The sequence below is a fragment of the Garra rufa genome, chromosome 5, assembly GCF_049309525.1.
Source record: "Garra rufa chromosome 5, GarRuf1.0, whole genome shotgun sequence".
Classification (NCBI taxonomy): Eukaryota; Metazoa; Chordata; class Actinopteri; order Cypriniformes; family Cyprinidae; genus Garra; species Garra rufa.
This window is the reverse complement of record NC_133365.1, coordinates 25270097-25287944: the sequence shown is the minus strand read 5'-3', so window position 1 is coordinate 25287944 and position 17848 is coordinate 25270097. Positions and strand designations below refer to the sequence as shown.

Genomic DNA, 17848 nt, shown 5'->3' with positions numbered 1-17848 from the left:
TGGTTAAACAACATACTTAGGGTGTACTCACTTTTGTTGAAAATAATGGCAGTATGTTGTTATTTTCAGAGAACAGTAAATCTATACTGCTATACAAGCTGCACATTGACTACTCTAAAATATATTCAAGTTTAATTTCTATAGTATTGTCCCTTGAGAAGATATACTAGAAGATGTACTCACTTTTGTGAGGTACTGTACATTTCATATTTCATGGTTTGCATGTTTACTTACATATAAATGTAATGTTTTTAAAAGTTTGGACACTTTATACTTATATCTATTTTATTTTCCTTTTGTGAATTATATTGCTCAAAATTTGTGGTTTCTTAAAAACAAATGCCACTTGGTTTGATATTTTGTTTATTGCAGTGACATTTATGCAATTTTAGGTCACATAAGTGTCCAAATACTTTTTTGGGCCACTGTATGATTTGGAGTTTTATGCTTTTTTATTTGGACAGCAAATGTTATACACGTTATATACTGCTCTCTAAAATAGTAGCCTTTTGTTGGACAAACAAAAGAAAGAAAATGTTCCAGTGATAACCCCAAATTTAGTGCTGCCCATTCTAAGTAAACCATGTGTCAGCTTCACCCCCAAAAAAGTTTCAGAATATCACAACAGCAATTTGGTCCTTTACTATTGACTCATCACATAACATTTGTTTGACACGCATCTAATCACATGATACTCTTTAAACATTTGTCTTTAAAAACATCTGCAAATATTGACCAAAGCTTGATTACATCACAATAACCACACTGTCAAGTCAGTACAACACCAGTAAGAGCATCATTGGCTCCGTGAGAACATTTGTCGGGTAATTTATTACGAAAAATCAAAACGTATGCAAGTGTTACAGAGAATCTCCAAATGGCACATTTGTAGTTTAAGAGAAGGATGCACAGGAATCGGCTTTCTTGGCACATCATTTAGGCTTGATGTTGTGGAACATGAAGAAAAAAGAAAAAATACAAAGAACTGGTATGGTATAGAAATAAATGATACCGGCAAGGGCCTGTGGTATGATTATTAGTTTGGCAATACATAAAACAATCACATTAGAAGAACTTTGGCACTTTTAATGTAAATGTTAATGTAAACTAACTGTTATCTATTCTTCACCAACGCATGTGCCTTGGAAATAAGACCCTTATCTACTAAGCTTTGTAAAATACCATGTTACAATACTATAGAAGTACTTTTGATTGCTTTCTAATTACCTCACCACACTAAATAATTAATATGTTCATAAAACTTGGAGAAATCTACATAACATTTATAGCAAACTGCTCAATGTGAACAACTAGAAAACCAAAAAGAACTTGCTACAAAATAAAAAGTTCAAAAACATAACATTTTTCATTAAAATGGAATAATAACATTCAGATTGAACCATGTGAAGTAGCTCTGAGGTGCAAATAAATAATGACGAAGCAGTGAGCAGCTTGTGTTACAGATCAGGGACAGCCGACTGCTCGAACAGTTAAAGCAGACTTTAATGGCTCACAGCATTACGGCAGACTCTAGCTGCAGACTGATGAGTCCTTTAACCTGGCAAGACAATGACAAAACCGTTGTTCAGACTAGATTGTATTCCTTCAGTGTGAGCTGCAAGATGGTGTCCTTGACAGCGGCGAACACGAATCGAATGTTTTCTGTGTCAGTGGCGCAGGTGAAATGAGAGTAAATAATTTTTTCTGAGTCTGGATTCAGGTCGACAAACATCTTCAGGATGAATTCCCGTGCAGCTTGAGCGTCTCTCTGAGGTCCTTAGAGAGAAAAATAGAGAGATCTTGGTTAACTTAGTCATCTTGAAACTGAGCTTTCACTTAAAATAATTTGTAAGCTGAAGTATGAGCAATTAGTGATGTTTTAGCAGCATCATGAAAATTGATAAACTGATTTATTAAGACCATCAGTACATCAGCTACATCAGTACATAAACAAATCATGACTGAAATAGATTTGGAAAAACAACCTATCATAAAGTTATCTTATAAGAATCTTACCATCATATTCAGGAAAGTAATCTACAAGGTGTGAAAACATTATTTTCTCCTCCAAAAGGTCCTTCTTGTTCAGAAAAAGAATAACTGATGAATTCTGAAACCAGGGGTATGTTATTATCGTCCTAAACAATGCTTTGCTTTCCTCCATTCGATTCTGTGGGGGAAAATAACATAACAGGGCCATTTCAGTGGTTATTTTAGTCCTTCTTTACTCCAGCAATCAACACTAACATTCGATTTCATTCCAACATTGCTAAAGTGCCATTTTAAGATCAGAATGAAAATGTAGTTCATCAGTCAGAGACAGATTTGTGACCCTGGACCACAAAACCAGTCTTACGTCGCTGGGGTATATTTGTAGCAATAGCCAAAAATACATGGTATGGGTCAAAATTATTGATTTTTCTTTTATGCCAAAAATCATTAGGAAATTAAGTAAAGTTCATGTTCCATGAAGATTTTTTGTGAAATTCCTACTGTAAACATATCAAAATGTAATTTTTGATTTGTAATATGCATTGTTAAGAACCTAATTTGGACAACTTTAAAGGTGATTTTCTCAGTCTTTTTGATTTTTTTGCATCCTCAGATTTCTGATTTCAAATAGATGTATCTCAGTCAAATATTGTCCTATCCTAACAAACCTTTATTTATTGAGCTTTCATATGATGTATAAATCTCAGTTTTGTCAAATTTAACCTTATGACTGGTTTTGTGGTCCAGGGTCACATTTTATGTGTTAATTTTAATTACAAATAAGAATTTCATTCAGTGACAGTAAAAATGACAAGCAGTGTAACTGTTAAGTAAAATAATATTACATGTATTATCCAAAATCTGTTATTTAAAACACAAAAGTTTAATATTTTTCGCTTTAAGGTCTCCAGCATTTTTTTTTTCAATTATTAGTTATATTTTAATACTGCTTTACTAGTTTTACAAAATAATAATAATAATAATAATAATAATAATATTTTGAAAAGATTATGCCACACAAGTTTTTCTTCCCATGAAATATACCCTTTTAATGAAACTTTTTTTCTTTGCTATAATTTTGACTCTAGGATCATATACCAAAAAAGAAAGCATACCCCCAAAACATACTCCATCAGAAAAGTAACTTCTTAAATGCATAAAAAACATCCACTGTATAAAATCATATAATGCAATACATCCATCAGTGATAAAAGGCATATGCATCATGCATAATAGAAGTTCTGCAAACATTTTACGTGGTTAGTAACAACTTTGGCTCCCTCTGCTGGAACTTCATTTACCTCATTGTCAGACTCGACGAGAACTTGGTCATATTCACTGAGTGCTACCAGGAACATGATGGAGGTGACGTTTTCGAAGCAGTGGATCCACTTCCGCCTTTCTGACCGCTGGCCCCCTACATCTACCATCCTGATGGAGGAGAAGGAGAAGTCATGATGTTGACAGGTACATTTACAGTCTAGAACAGGGGTCAATAGACTCAGTCCAGGAGGGCAGTTGGAGCTAAACTCTGCAGGACACCGGCCCTCCAGGACCAAGTTTGGTGACCCCTGGTCTAGAAACATGATGGCAACTGAATGACTTGAGCATTTTGTATCAGTACAGTACTAGATGAACTAGAAGCGTAACTATAAAGAGAAGGTTTACCTGAATATGACACTCTGTAGGTCAAAGGGGTATTCAATGATCCCTGTTGTGGGCACTCTGACCCTGAGCACATCTTGCTGGGTAGGAACATAGGAAGGGTTGGCAATGCGATCCAGTGAATTTAGATAACTGTGGACAAACAGTGAACATTTCACAATTCCGAAGTATCTCTATGATTTGTTACCGCATTACCGTGAAACCTGTCAAGAACATGTCTGAGATGGATTTTTAATTCAAAATAAAAAATAAGAGATAAAGGAAAAAAAATTAGAAACATTTTCATGTTAATTAAGCACCATACTCAGTATATAGTATAGTGTGTGTATGTATGTATGTAGTGTAGTGTGTAGTGTATGTACACAGTCAAAAGTTTGTGAACAGTAAGATTTTTAATATTTTTAAATGTTTTTTAAAGTCTCTTCTGCTCACCCAGTCTGCATTTATTTGATCCAAAGTACAGCAAAAACAGTAACATCATGAAATGTTTGTACTATTTAAAATAACTGTTTTCTATTTGAATATTAATATTTGAATATATTTTAAAATGTAATTTATTCCATGGACAAAGCAACATTGTCACCATCATTACTCCAGTCTTCAGGGTCACATGATCCTTCAGAAGTCATTATAATATGCTGATTTGCTGTTCAAGAAACATATTTTATTATTATTATCAGTATTTAAAACAGTTGAGTACATTTTTTTCAGGATTCTTTGATGAATAGAAAGATCCAAAGATCAGAATTTATCTGAAATAAAAAGCTTTTGTAACATTATACACTATACTATTCAAAAGCTTGGAGTCAGTATAATTTTTATGTATTATTATTTATTTTATTTTATTTTTAGATAGAAATGATAGAAATTAATATTTTTATTTAGCAAAGATTCTTTAAATTGATCAAAAGTGATAAAAAAGACATTTAGAGTGCTACAAAAGATTTCTATTTCAGATAAATGCTGTTCTTCTGAACTTTCTATTCATCAAAGAAACCTGAAAAAGTTCTACTCAGCTGTTTTCAACATAATAATAATAATAATACATGTTTTGAGCAGCAACTGGAGTAATGATGCTAAAATTCATTTTTGAAATCACAGGAATAAATTACATTTTAAAATATATTCAAACAGAAAACAAATTAAAAAGTTTTGCTGTACTTTGGATCAGATAAAAGCAGGCTTGGTGAGCAGAAGGGACTTCTTTAAAAACATAACAAATCTTTTTTTCCACTAAACAAATAAAACTAAGATTTTTGGTGCCTGATTGACCTTTATGATCCTAAAATAAGCCTAATTGTTTTAATGGAAAATATAATCTGCTATTAATACTTCATATGAATTTATCAGAAACTTCAAACGCAAATTCTCAAACTATATTGGCAGGAATGAGAGTCATCTTGGTTCAGCCTGCTGATTTATTAATGACAATAAATATAAATCCTAAGACAACTGATTATGTAGACTGGGATATAAAATATGCTAAGCATTTCATATGGAAGCTCATAGTTACGCAGTATTATGACACGTTGGTTTAGCATTTAATTACATCCGCAACTCACTTTAATGTTTGTCAGACTAAAATATTGCTCAGAAAGATTTGGTATAGCAATAGTATAGAGCTACTAATATTAATCTGAATATCACAGCTCAGATCATTCGGTCTTGGCTGAATTTGATGAAAATGTTTTGATGAGAACTTGTGAGTGCAGACTTTGGTGTCTTGGCAAATCTGACCGCAATGTGAGACATTGTTGAGATATTTTCGAAAACTCTAGAGGACAACGTTGGATTATTGATGTGTTTTTCACATGAGAAAAATCAGAAAAGCAGAGGTCTTCAGTAAAAGCCACATTTCTTCTGCATTTAATCTTACTGCTGTTCAGGAGAAACAACTCAGACATTAGAGAGATCTCATTGTGATTCTTCTATCTTATGAAGGTGGCAGGTTTAAGACGCACTCACTATTTTGTAGAATCTGAGAGCTGGTATTCTCTTCTCCGGTCATAACACTCCTGAATTCCTGGATCATTCCATAAACTCCTGATGGCATCTACATATGGGTTGACGAACAAGAAGACCTTCTCTACATCTACTTCTCTGACAATGTTTGCATTGGTCTGTGAGAAAAAAAATAGTGAAATTAAAAGCTGATGCTTCAGCCAATGCTGTTTTGCCAAGTCCATAGTTTTCCCATGGAATCGAGCTACTTTTTTACTTTTACTTGAAGCGAAACCCCATCTCCCAGAAAGTGATGTCGACTCAGGTGGAATACCCTGGAAAGAGTTTTTGAGCCCAGAATGCAAATTCAAGAGCAATTTTCCCCAGAACGCAATTAGGCTTTAGTTGCACAATTGGTGCTAAACTCAGTCCTGGAGGGCCGCTGTCCTGCAGAGTTTATCTCCAACCCCAATTAGACAAACCTGAACCGGCTAATCAAGCTCTTACTAGGCATACTAGAAACTTCCAGGCAGGTGTGTTGGGGCAAGTTGGAGCTAAACTCTGCAGGACACCTGCCCTCCAGGACTGAGTTTGGGCTATACTTCTGAGTACCAATTGGACTGGTTTTGTTACGCAAACATGGCAATCCTGAGCCAATGGGACACAATCAACAGTAAATGTTGAGTCACGTCCTAGCCCACTTATACATAACCTGGTTACAACTTTAGTGACCCATTTTACTTAAGACTCAAATTTGTCAAAGTTCTCCATCTCACTACACCTGACCCAATAATACTTGATTGAGTCTTGATTGAGGCTGTGTTCTATAATATTTCAACTACGCATAATGGAAAATAGGTTTGCCTTTGGGGGTATCTACAAATGGAAAAAAATAGATGGCACATTTCTGCAAGGCCGTAAAATAGTATAATTAATTTCATAGCTTGGAGGGGTAATTGTGTTAATCCTAGGCAAAATGATTAGCCAAAGTGATTGTATCTCTCTCAGGGTATTTGACTCAATGTTTGACCTACTTCATGGCAAAGTTATTTGAGTGTCAATTGTCCTGCACATTGAGCCATGACTCCCATGCAGGCAATGCAAGTTGAGTCCAATATGCAACATTTCCCTGATTCTCCTCTGAACTATCACAAGAACAGAAGATGCAAAAGATGCCATTCTGTAACATTCAATAGCTTATATTTAATTACTATAGAACAGGAGTGCCCAAACTCGGTCCTGGAGGTCCGACGTCCTGCAGAGTTTATCTCCAACCCCAATTAAACACAGCTGAACCAGCTAATCAAGCTCTTACTATGCATACTAGAAACTTCCCGGCAGGTGTGCTGAGGCAAGTTAGAGCTAAACTCTTCAGGACATCGGCCCTCCAGGACCTAGTTTGGGCACCCCTGCAATAAAAGCTTTAGCTTGCACTGTAAAAGTTCAGCAAAGACCTGTGATCAAGATCAAAGAATGCATAACAAATCCAAAAGCATTGTAAGCCTAAGCTGATCGTAGCTCCATTGATGACGATGGTTCTACAATCAATTTAGGAAATGCAGCCCAGATTAGTAAAAGTGATTAAGTATGATAAATTGCTGTACCGTATTATGTTCATATTTGTAGTGGATCTGAAGAGTATCCATTGCTCGTATCATGGCCTGCAATGATGTAAAGATGTTTTGGTAGACCAGCTTGGTAAAGCCTCTCCTGTCCTCTTCTGAATAGCCTGAGCCATGAATGATTCTCATCTGTTTAATAAAGGTGCTTTTCCCACTCTCTCCAGTCCCTGAAAGCGGAAAAATGCGAAAAATAAAGGGTTAGCATTGGAAAATCTGATTCATTTGAACTAATTGGCTTGTTTGGAAGGTTCTTGAATGGCAACAATTGACAGATTCACTTAAAACCTCACAAGTTCCCATTAAGTACACATGCTGCATTTTGTGTTCAAGAAGTGAATCAGTCTAATCTGAGTCCAGAAAGTGAGACTAGTTTTTTAGACGGTCTTAACATAGTGATTATGTTTATGCTACTGGCCCCAGCTTTGACCAGGTAATAAGCAGTTTAGACTAGTTAAAAAAAACTGCCACGTTTCAACAGTTAGTGTTGAACTGAATTTTCCAGCAGAGATTGGACTCAAGAAATCTCTCGCTCTCTCTCTCTCTCTCTCTCCCTCTCTCTATTGTTCTGACACTAGATGAATCTTGAGACATTGTAGGCTATTATTGTATAAACAAATCCGATTGGATTCCTATTAAATTAATCCTAAACATCACTATGGGAATTTTCTTGTATATTCTAAAAATATTATGTTTTTAATAAATCATATGGTAATATCATATATATCATTATTTGACAGCCAGACTAATTTCTTTAATTGATACATCATTGGAAAGCTTATTTATTCAGCTTTCAGATGGTGTACAAATCTCAGTTTCAGAAAATTACCCTTATTATACCCCTATGACTGGTTTTGTGGTCCAGGGTCACTTATAAATATATGAAATTTTCTTAGAAAGTATAGTAGGAGTCAATCACATCCCATTGCACCTGCAACAGTTGTCCCACCTGTGGAGTTTATATGAATCAAAATAAATGGGATGATCTTTTCTTTGCAGAAAACAGACACGCAGTGATGAGAGACACTGAATCAGTTAGCTTAGACAACGCACGCGATGTATTTTAATGAATGAATGCTTTTTCTTTTCAAATGCCTTTGTAAAACCTAAACTATCTGCATTTCTTACGCCTTGACACATGCACGAAAGTTTGCTAGAGTGATAAGAAAGCAGCTCTCGTACCCAGCAGAAGTAGTTTGAGCTCCCGCCGAGCGTCTTTCTTGTCACGGCGGAGCTGCCGCTCGATCTCATCGTTGATCCGTCGCGCTTCTTTCGCCTCCTCGGTGAGGCAGCACGCCATGATGGTGTCCAGCGTCATGATTCTCCGCGACAATTTACAATTAGGAGCTTTTCAGCAATTCCATAGAAAGAACATAAGTCCAAATCAAATGCAATCGTTCAGATAATGCGAGAGAAAGTGTTTCCCTGCAGCGCATTGAGGAGAGAATCCAACTCATAAATCGTCATTTATACACTAATATTTCTGCAGCGGTTGGAAAAAAAATGTTACAGCAAACCGTATTTAAAATGTAACCAAGGCTGAAATCCTGATGCGCTTTATCTCTGTTATGTATCACTCAGAAAAGCAACAGATCCTTTGGATTTAATAACTCCATTGCAGACTGTTTTTTTATATTTGGCGTTCAATATTGAAAGTCAATACAACAGTATTTCCTCTTTAGACCGTACTAGAGTCTCCTGTCTATGAACTTGTGGTTGGGAATATTTGCATGAATGGTGTTGCCCCCGTGTTAAAGTCTCCACTCCGGGCGTGGTATCGCTGCATATGGCCGACAATTCCCTGGAAAACCGTTTTCCAATGTAAGTGAAGGCTGCAGAACTCTAGTACCGCGGACAGGAGTCCACGCGTCTGACGAGATTTTATAAGTTAGTCCATTGAGGTCTTCACTCCTGTTGATTTAAATCCCAGTTTGAATGCGCTCGATTTGGGCTCTCCGTTCTTACATATGTAATAGGGATGTCCGATTCGCGAACGAATCATTCTTTTGAATCGGCTCTTTTGAACGATTCGGAAGAACCGATTGGCAAGCGTTTGTGAATCAGTAGACTGTTAGAACCTTGTAAATGAACTGTATGATGGGGACAGTTTGTGGTTCCAAAATATTTACATTTTGTATTTAATAAACCGTATTTTACCTTGACATTATAATGCTACAAATTAATAAGTAAAATGAGCAAAGGAACTTTGAATGAATCGGTGTTTGAATTCGACTCAATGCAAACGTCCGAACCAACCGATTCGCTAAAATGATTCGGATCTGTCTACTAATATGTAATGTTCATTAAAGGCAACAGCATCATCCACTCCTTGTTGCGTGACGCGCAGATTTGAGGAGGGGCAGCTGGTCAAAAAGTATAAAAATTGTTCAGACTTAAACCACTGGATGAATATTTAGCCTGAGTGATCCTTATGAGAATTTTCTTTCAGGATTCCAACATAACACAGCTCAAAAAGGGGGACAATAGTCCTGCAGAGAGCTATTATTACTGACATAGTCCTGATCACCATCTCAGGGTTTATTTTGCAATGACTGCTGACTGATCCTTTACATACATTGTTTAAAAAAAAGACAATTTATATACTTTTTAACCTCAAATGTTTGTCTTGTCTAGCTCTAAGTGCACTGTGTATTCCAGATCAATATTTTTTAGCTAGTACCAGTGTTATCATAGATTTTTTGGTTAGTTTTTGTTAACATTTTGAATTACATGTTAAATGTTTTTTCATTAATTTGTTTTGTTTAAATGTTTTTGTAATTTTGTTTGGTCTTTTTGTCACATTTAGGTCTAGTTTCACAGGGTTTAGACTAAACCAGGATTAGGCCATCAATTAGGACATTTAAGTAATTTTTATAAACATGCCTTTAAATATATATATATATATATATATATATATATATATATATATATACACACACATTATTAGTGGTGTGCATCTTGAGACAAAACAAAGGCAGATATGTTTTAACATTAGTCAGTGCAAATTTCTTTCAGTTGAAATAGCTCAGACTTACACTTTAATCTAGGAGTAGGCTTAAGCCTTGTCTGTGAAACCGGGGGTTATTTATTTTATAGTAAAGTTTAGAATATTCAGTTTAGTTATTTTTAGTTATACTTCATCAAATGAAAATGAGAAATGGCAACATAACTGACATAAAAGTATAGTACTTTGTTTTAGCTAATATATATATATATATATATATATATTTCCAGTATAATGAAAATGTTTTTTTATGGTTATACCCCCGGATTCACAGACAAGGCTTAAACCTAGTCCTAGACTAAAATTCTGCGCTGTTTCAATTTAAAGTAACTTGCACTGACTGATCTTAAAATACACTATATTGCCAAAAGTATCCTTCTAATGAATAGGTTTGATTACTTTAGTAATTTCAATGAGTACAAATCTTAATGTTTAAACATATAATTATTAAAGGGTATCGTGTGCTTCCAATTTTATAGCAACAGTTTGGACAGGACCCTTTTCTATTCTAACATGACAATGCATCTGCGTATAAAGCAAGGTTCAAAAAGAAACTATTAATTCAGTCAGTGTGGAAGAACTTGACTGATCTGGTAAAACCAAGTCCTAATCCCTGTTGAACACCAAAAACTCATCACCAAACACCAATGGCTTGTATTATTTACTATATGTATTATATGTACTATAAAGTATTGGGACACCACCTTCTTTAGAACAGAAAAAAGCACTTCCAAAACTGTGGCAACAATAACAGAAACATAATTCATGTATTTGAAAATTGCATTTCCATCTCTGTTGTTGTTTTGGAAGTGTCTAAAATGACTGTACCCATATGTACAAGTTATTTATTGGTGAGTTCTTGGCTCAAGGTCTGCATTTAAAGTCACACCAGAGGTCTTCAACTGGGACTAGGACTTGGCTTTATGCAGACCAGTAAAGTTCTTCCACACTGACTGAATCGATCATTTCTTTTTGAACCTTGCTTTATACACAGATGCACTGTCATGTTAGAATAGAAAAGGGTCCTGTCCAAACTGTTGATATAAAATTAAAATCAAACAATACCCTAGAAAATCATCATATGCTTAACAAGGATTTGTACTCATAGAAATTACTAAAGTAGTCAAACCTGTTCATTAGAACGGGGTGTTCCAGTACTTTTGGTAATATAGTGTAGATCAGTTCCTTTGTTTTGTCTCAAGATGCATACCAATGATGTTTTTTCAAGGGATGTTTATAAAAATTACTTACTTAAACTACGGCCTAATCCTGATTTAGCCGAAGCCCTGTCTGTAAAACCAGGCCTTTGATTCATATAACCTTGACTTTTACTAGTATGCACTACAAATAGTAGCCTTAGTTCATTTCAAATTCTTCTGTGATGTGTTCTGGGAAAAAAAAACTGCAGTAGTAGAATATATAGTAACATAATTTGACAAATACTACTCAAGAAGTAGTATTTATCAAATCGTGCTAAGATTGTAAAAGCAACATGGCATACATTTTTCTCTAAACTACTATTAAGAGATGTGTATCTACTACTCCATTAACGACAGACTCACACTTTTGCACTTTCTTTGAATAGAAATACATTTCAAAAGCACCACAACCAAAACACAGACACTGTTTTAGTAAAAGGTGGCACAGACTTTATTTTTTAAGGTTTGCAGCACATTCTACAAAGACACTAGAGGGGACAGAGAGAAAGAAAGATACGAGAACATGGAAGAGACCTGCCACATTTTTTTCTTTTTACAGAGAAGCTTTTATTTCCCCCCAACTGTGAAGAGAAGGCGTCTAGAAAGATCCATCTAAAATGGTAAAAATGCTTACAAACAGACGTACAAAACAAGCGCTAGCAAGATTTAACGGATCCCAATGTCAATGGAGTACAAACGGTCAATCCATCTTCTGAAGTTTTACGAATCTGAGAATCGGGCTGAGAAAACTAGCACAAAAAAATCCCACAGGAATGAATCCTTTTCCCACCCTGAATACCCCCATTTTTCAAATCAAAATAGATGTTCATCCTTTAAATAAAACTGTAATGATATTAAAACTTTAAAGAACTGAACTGAATATTTACACTTTCCCCAAAAAGTCTCATCATCAACAAGATAAGATAATGGGACAATAAATTCAATGGCAAAAAAAAAAAAAAAAAAAAAACTTATAAGATTACATTCTGCATGTTGCACAGACTAAGCATGCAGCTCTGGTAAGGCCAACAGTGGACATCACAGATGGGCTCCCTCTACTTACGAAACAGTACAATCAATAATGGAAAAAAAAATCACGTGCAGAAAGAAAATGTTAAAGAAATAAGAGGATCCACTTGCTTTTGAGAAAACTTTTCCCTCAAATATGTTTAAAAAATATTGTTAGGAGAAATGGCAGGGAGCACATCTACCCAAGAAGCAGAGGAATGTAGGCTCTGAAAACAAGTTGAAGTGAATGGGTATGGCAGTTTGGCTTCGATCTCCACCTTCTAGAAGAACCGACCAGAGTACTGCTTCACGCTGAAAGAGGAAACGACACGGTTGAGACCAGAGACAAAAATTTCTTTGTGCCGGGACAGTTCAGCCAGCGGCTAAGTGATTTATAATCTGGATATGCTGTTACAATAAACAATACCAAACAAACTGTACATATATATATATATATATATAGTATAATAAAGTAAATACAGCATTTACATAAAGCATGAATACATCAACTTGTTTAATATCTTTTCTGCACAGTGTATTGTAAACCAGATGATTTACTTATAAGAGGATTTTGAGGTTGTTTTCCTGACTCTGTTTGCATTTTTAGGTTCTCTCATAATAGCATGCAACAGGCATTAAAGTCAACATGAAAAAGCATAACTATCCCATTTTATTTCACTTTTTTTTTTTATTATAAAATTTCAAGTAAAATGAAGCAGCTCAAATTAGGTAGGGGTCAACTACTGGTCCAAAAACCTGATTAATACTATTGACTTTTTTTTGTTTTTGTTTTAATATTTTAGCAGCAATGCATTAACTTACATGCAACAATCTAGCCATTTTAATACTCCCTAAGAAATGCATCCAATCTAAAAGCTAGCATAATTATACAGTTTTAAAAATATGCATCCCTCCCAGCAAGCATTTTTTGGTCTAAAAGACGTCTATTAGCCGTGAAAACACAGCCCAGACGTCTAGGCTAAAACAAGTTTGTATTTGGGCTGTCAGTGAAAATTTAATAGACGTCTACAAATATCCCAGTATTAGACTAGTCATCAATTTAAAAATGACAAATTAAAATTACAAAAATTAAACCATAAAACCTTGTAAACGCTGCTGAGTTTGCTTACAGGATGGAATATCATACATCTAACTAGTTATTTTGCCAAAAAATGGCATGCAACCAAATTCAAGATTATTTGGGCTGGAAGTGGGTTACACATAGCCGGACTATATCGGGTTTATAGTTAACCCAGACGGTGAAATGACGACTATTGCTTGCTGGGCTATATGAAATATGGTAGAAAATTGACAGTTGGTAAAATGTTTTAGATTATAGTCTCTATCCTGGTTACACAATTACAGAAAAGAAGAAAATCTGTCACTGTTTTTGACTAACGTCTGTCAAATTAATACGTTTATAAGCTTCAATACGTACAGTGAAGTATATCCCGTGTTTTATTATATATTTGATTATTTTCTGTAGTACTGACCTACCTGAAAAACTTTCAAGCATTTCATTTGTATATTTGTTCTATTATTGTTCTAAATTTCAACAGCATCTAAAATTGCAGTATTGTAACAACCTTATTCATTTCCAGCACACATAATTTTTGTGATATATACAGGTAAGGTCAAACATTTGAATATTTCACATAAAAGATGTTTTCAACTATTACTACACAAGAGAACTACACACAAGAGAAAATAGTAGTTGAATTCATAAGTTTTTATACACTTAATTCTTAATACTGTGTTGTTACCTGAATTATTCACAGTTGGGTTTTTTTTGTTGCCTTTTTTGTTTAGTGATAGTTGTTTATGAGTCCTTTGTTTGTCCAGAACAGTTAAACTACACGCTGCTCTTCAGAGAAGTCCTTCAGGTTCCACAAATTCCTTGGTTTTCCAGCATTTTTTTGTATTTAAACCCTTTCCAACAACGACTGTATGATTTTGAGATCCACCTTTTCACACTGAGGACAAATGAGGGACTCATATGCAACTTTTACAACTCACAGATGCTTTAGGAGGAAACACGATGCATTAAGAGCCGGGGGTGAAAACTTTTGAATTTGAAGATCAGGGTAAATTTAACTTATTTTGTCTTCTGGGAAACATGTAAGTATCATCTGTAGGGCTGTACTAAATGGAAAATATGATATTTAGGCAAAATAAAAAAGTACACACTTTCATTCTGTTCAAAAGTTTACACCTCTGCTCTTCATGCATCTTTTTCCTTCTGAAGAATGAGTGAGCATTTGAACCTTCTGTAATAGTTGCACAAGAGTCCCTTAGTTGTTCTCAGTGTGAAAAGATGGGTCTCAAAATCATACAGTCGTTGTTGGAAAGGGTTCATATACACAAAAATGCTGAAAAACCAAAACAATTTGTGGGATCTAAAGGATTTTTCTGAAAACAGCGGACAGTTTAACTGTTCAGGACAAACAAGGAACTCATGAACAACTATCACTAAAAAAAAAAAAAAAAAAAAAAAAAAAAACAGTCGTGGATCATTCAGATAACAACAAAGTATTAAGAATCAAGTGCATGTAAACTTTTGAACAGGGTAATTTTTATAAATTCAACTACTATTTTATTAAATATCTTGGACTATATGTCTTTTATGTGAAATATCTTATTCCGGTCAGTACAAAATAAAAAATAAAAAAACATGCATTTCTTATGATCCCTCTTATTTTGGTAAACTAATTAACATTTAGCAGATTCTGCAAGGTGTCTCAATAAGACCAATCATTTAAATCTGTATAGAAAGGGTCAATTATGAAATCATGTTGACTTTAAATTTAAACAAAATTTCTTATTAACTGTGTACCCAATTAATAAGGGTGTTTCATTTGCTTGAGGATATCATAATAGCATGTTAAAGACAAGAGACAGGTTTGCATTTTACGTTAGAAAGCAGTCAGGCTAGCATGTTACAGTAGAAAGGCTGGTTTATGATCTGTTTGCCCATGCTACAGCTGAGAGACATCAAATCAGCTTGAGTTCAAACAGAGTATAAGCCAGCACTGTCATGGTCAGATGTGAGTTCAGATGTTAGTCAGAGTAGGTTAAACAGGCAGGCCTCTTCAGTTAGGGTGGGTGAAATGTGTTTGAGGGTGGGGGCAGATGATGCTGGGCCTGTGCTGTAGGGCAGACCGTGATTTGTTGTCACTTCATCTAACTAACAACAACAAAATCACAAGTCTTCCACACAGAAGCAAGCCAGCGTTCACTCCATTCTCCCGGGTCCCACTCATTTGCCCCTTGGTAAATTTTATTTGGATTTTATCCCAAATGGAACTAATAAAACAAACCCTTTTGTACACATTTCACGAGAAGAAACAAAAAACATGAAACTCCCCTTGAAGTTGGAAGCTGTTAGGTCAGGCAAAAAGAAGTGCATGAAACAGCAGTCAAATGTATATATGAAGCATGAAGAAAGTGTGGAGAACTACTGAAAAAGCATTTTAGTTTCTAATAGTAAGCAAAGACAGGCAATTGGGATTAGCAGTTAAGCACCTGTATTTTCACCATAAAATACAAGACTTATTATACTTAGGAAAATGTGCTTTGTTTGGTTAAAAGTAACCTTGTGCCCAAACCAGGAATGACAAGATAAAGAAGGTGGATAAGTATAAATATCTTTTTTTGAATTGGAAATAGTGACTCTTATTCAGAATCGGTTCTATAAGGATTGTTAAATCAAATAGCTAAGGAACCATAACTTCAAAGCCCTCCTTAAATCTCACTACTCCAAAATCAGAAACCTGTCGCACCTGGTTAGCACACATGATGGTTAGGTGTCAGGATGGGGTTGTAGTAAAGTGCTGGAATAGGTGACGGACTCACCTGTTCTGTAGTAGATACTGGGCGTTCTGAATCTGGTCCTGTGTGCCTGTGATGGTAATGATCCTGTCCTCTGAGCCCTCAAGAGGCTCATCGATTTTGATAGACGCTCCCGACTCATGACGGATCTGCTTGATCCTTTGGCCGCCTTTTCCAATGATAGAGCCAGCCAGCTAAAACAAGACAAAGTAAATGTCTGCCATTCCACTAAAACTAAAATAAAAACAGTGCTTAAAAAACTAACTGAAACAAGAATAAATAATTATCAGTCAAAACTAGGTATCAAAACCCATTCAGTTTAATTCTGTTACACAAGATCTCAATTTGAATTCGATTTGGGTATATTTCAGTTAGAATGTCCATGTTGCTTACATATGAAAGAAATTTTGTCTTTGCTAAAGCCCAAAGTATACTTGCTTACATGCTCAGCTGTGTTTAAAAAGCTAAATTAAAACATAAATATAAAAAAAAAAATTAGAAATAAATTAAAACACTTAAGTGACAAGCAGAAAATTAAAACAAAATGGTAAAGCTTTATAATAAGGTGTCATTTGTTAACATTAACTAACATGAACGAATAGTGAACAATACATTTACTACACTATTTATTAATCTTTGTTAATGCTAGTTAATAAAAACAGTAGTTCAATGTTTATGTTAGTTCACAGTGCATTAACTAAACACAACTTGTGAGTTTAAAAATGCATTAGTAAATGCCGAAATTAACATTAACTAATTAATAAATGCTGTAGAACCATTGTTTTTTCTCAGTTCAGGTTAACTAATGAACCTTATTGTAAAGTATTACTAACTAACCAACCAACTAAAATAAATAGATAAATAACCAACCAACTAACCAAATAAATAACTAAATAACCAACTAGCCAACCAACCATCCAACCAAATAAAAAAATAAATAAATAACCAACTAACCAAAAAAATAAAAAAACATTCTCAACTAACCAAATAAATAAATAACCAACTAACTAACCAACCAACTTACCAAATAAATAAATAACCAACTAGCCAACCAACCATTCAACAAAATAAAAAAATAAATAACCAACCAAATAAACAAACCAACTAACCAAATATTTTTTTTTCTCAACCAACCAACCAACTTACCAAATAAATAACCAACTAACCAAATAACCAACTAGGCAACCAACCATCCAACCAAATAAAAAAATAAAAAAATAACCAACCAACCAAATAAATATCCAACTAACCAAAAAAATAAATAACCAACCAAATAAATAAATAAATAAATAAACCAACTAACCAAATAAATAACTAAATAACCAACTAGCAAACCAACCATCCAACCAAATAAAAATAAATAAATAACCAACCAACCAAATAAATAACCAACTAACAAAAAAAAAATAACCAACCAACCAAATATAATAAATATTTTTTTCTCAACTAACCAAATAAATAAATAACCAACTAACTAACCAACCAACCAAATAAATAAACCAACCAAATACACAGACGCGCACGGGCATGGATATCTGCGTGCATAGTCTGCGCGTCTGTGTATTTAACTGCAACGTGCACGTCGCGCAGCC

At 34.6% G+C, this 17848-nt stretch overlaps 2 protein-coding genes across 2 annotated transcripts in view; both read right to left on the bottom strand.

Moving 5' to 3' along the window:
* Window positions 1–664: 664 nt before the first annotated feature.
* gnaq (guanine nucleotide binding protein (G protein), q polypeptide) lies at window positions 665–9196 on the bottom strand. The gene is made up of 7 exons (XM_073839511.1): window positions 8400–9196; window positions 7203–7387; window positions 5623–5777; window positions 3661–3789; window positions 3294–3423; window positions 2017–2170; window positions 665–1776 (listed from the first exon to the last, which is right to left on the bottom strand). Exons 1-7 carry the CDS (start codon window positions 8533–8535, stop codon window positions 1586–1588), a joined length of 1080 nt encoding a protein of 359 aa, XP_073695612.1. The 5' UTR covers window positions 8536–9196; the 3' UTR covers window positions 665–1585.
* A 2651-nt stretch (window positions 9197–11847) lies between these two features.
* The window catches only part of hnrpkl (heterogeneous nuclear ribonucleoprotein K, like), a 23813-nt gene continuing 17812 nt past the window's right edge, over window positions 11848–17848 (bottom strand). Inside the window, exons 14-16 of the mRNA XM_073840277.1 lie at window positions 17774–17802; window positions 16281–16450; window positions 11848–12740 (exon numbers count right to left, since the gene is read on the bottom strand). Coding sequence (XP_073696378.1) covers window positions 12710–12740; window positions 16281–16450; window positions 17774–17802 — 230 coding nt within the window. The 3' untranslated portion in view covers window positions 11848–12709. The remainder of the gene's footprint in view (window positions 12741–16280; window positions 16451–17773; window positions 17803–17848) is intronic.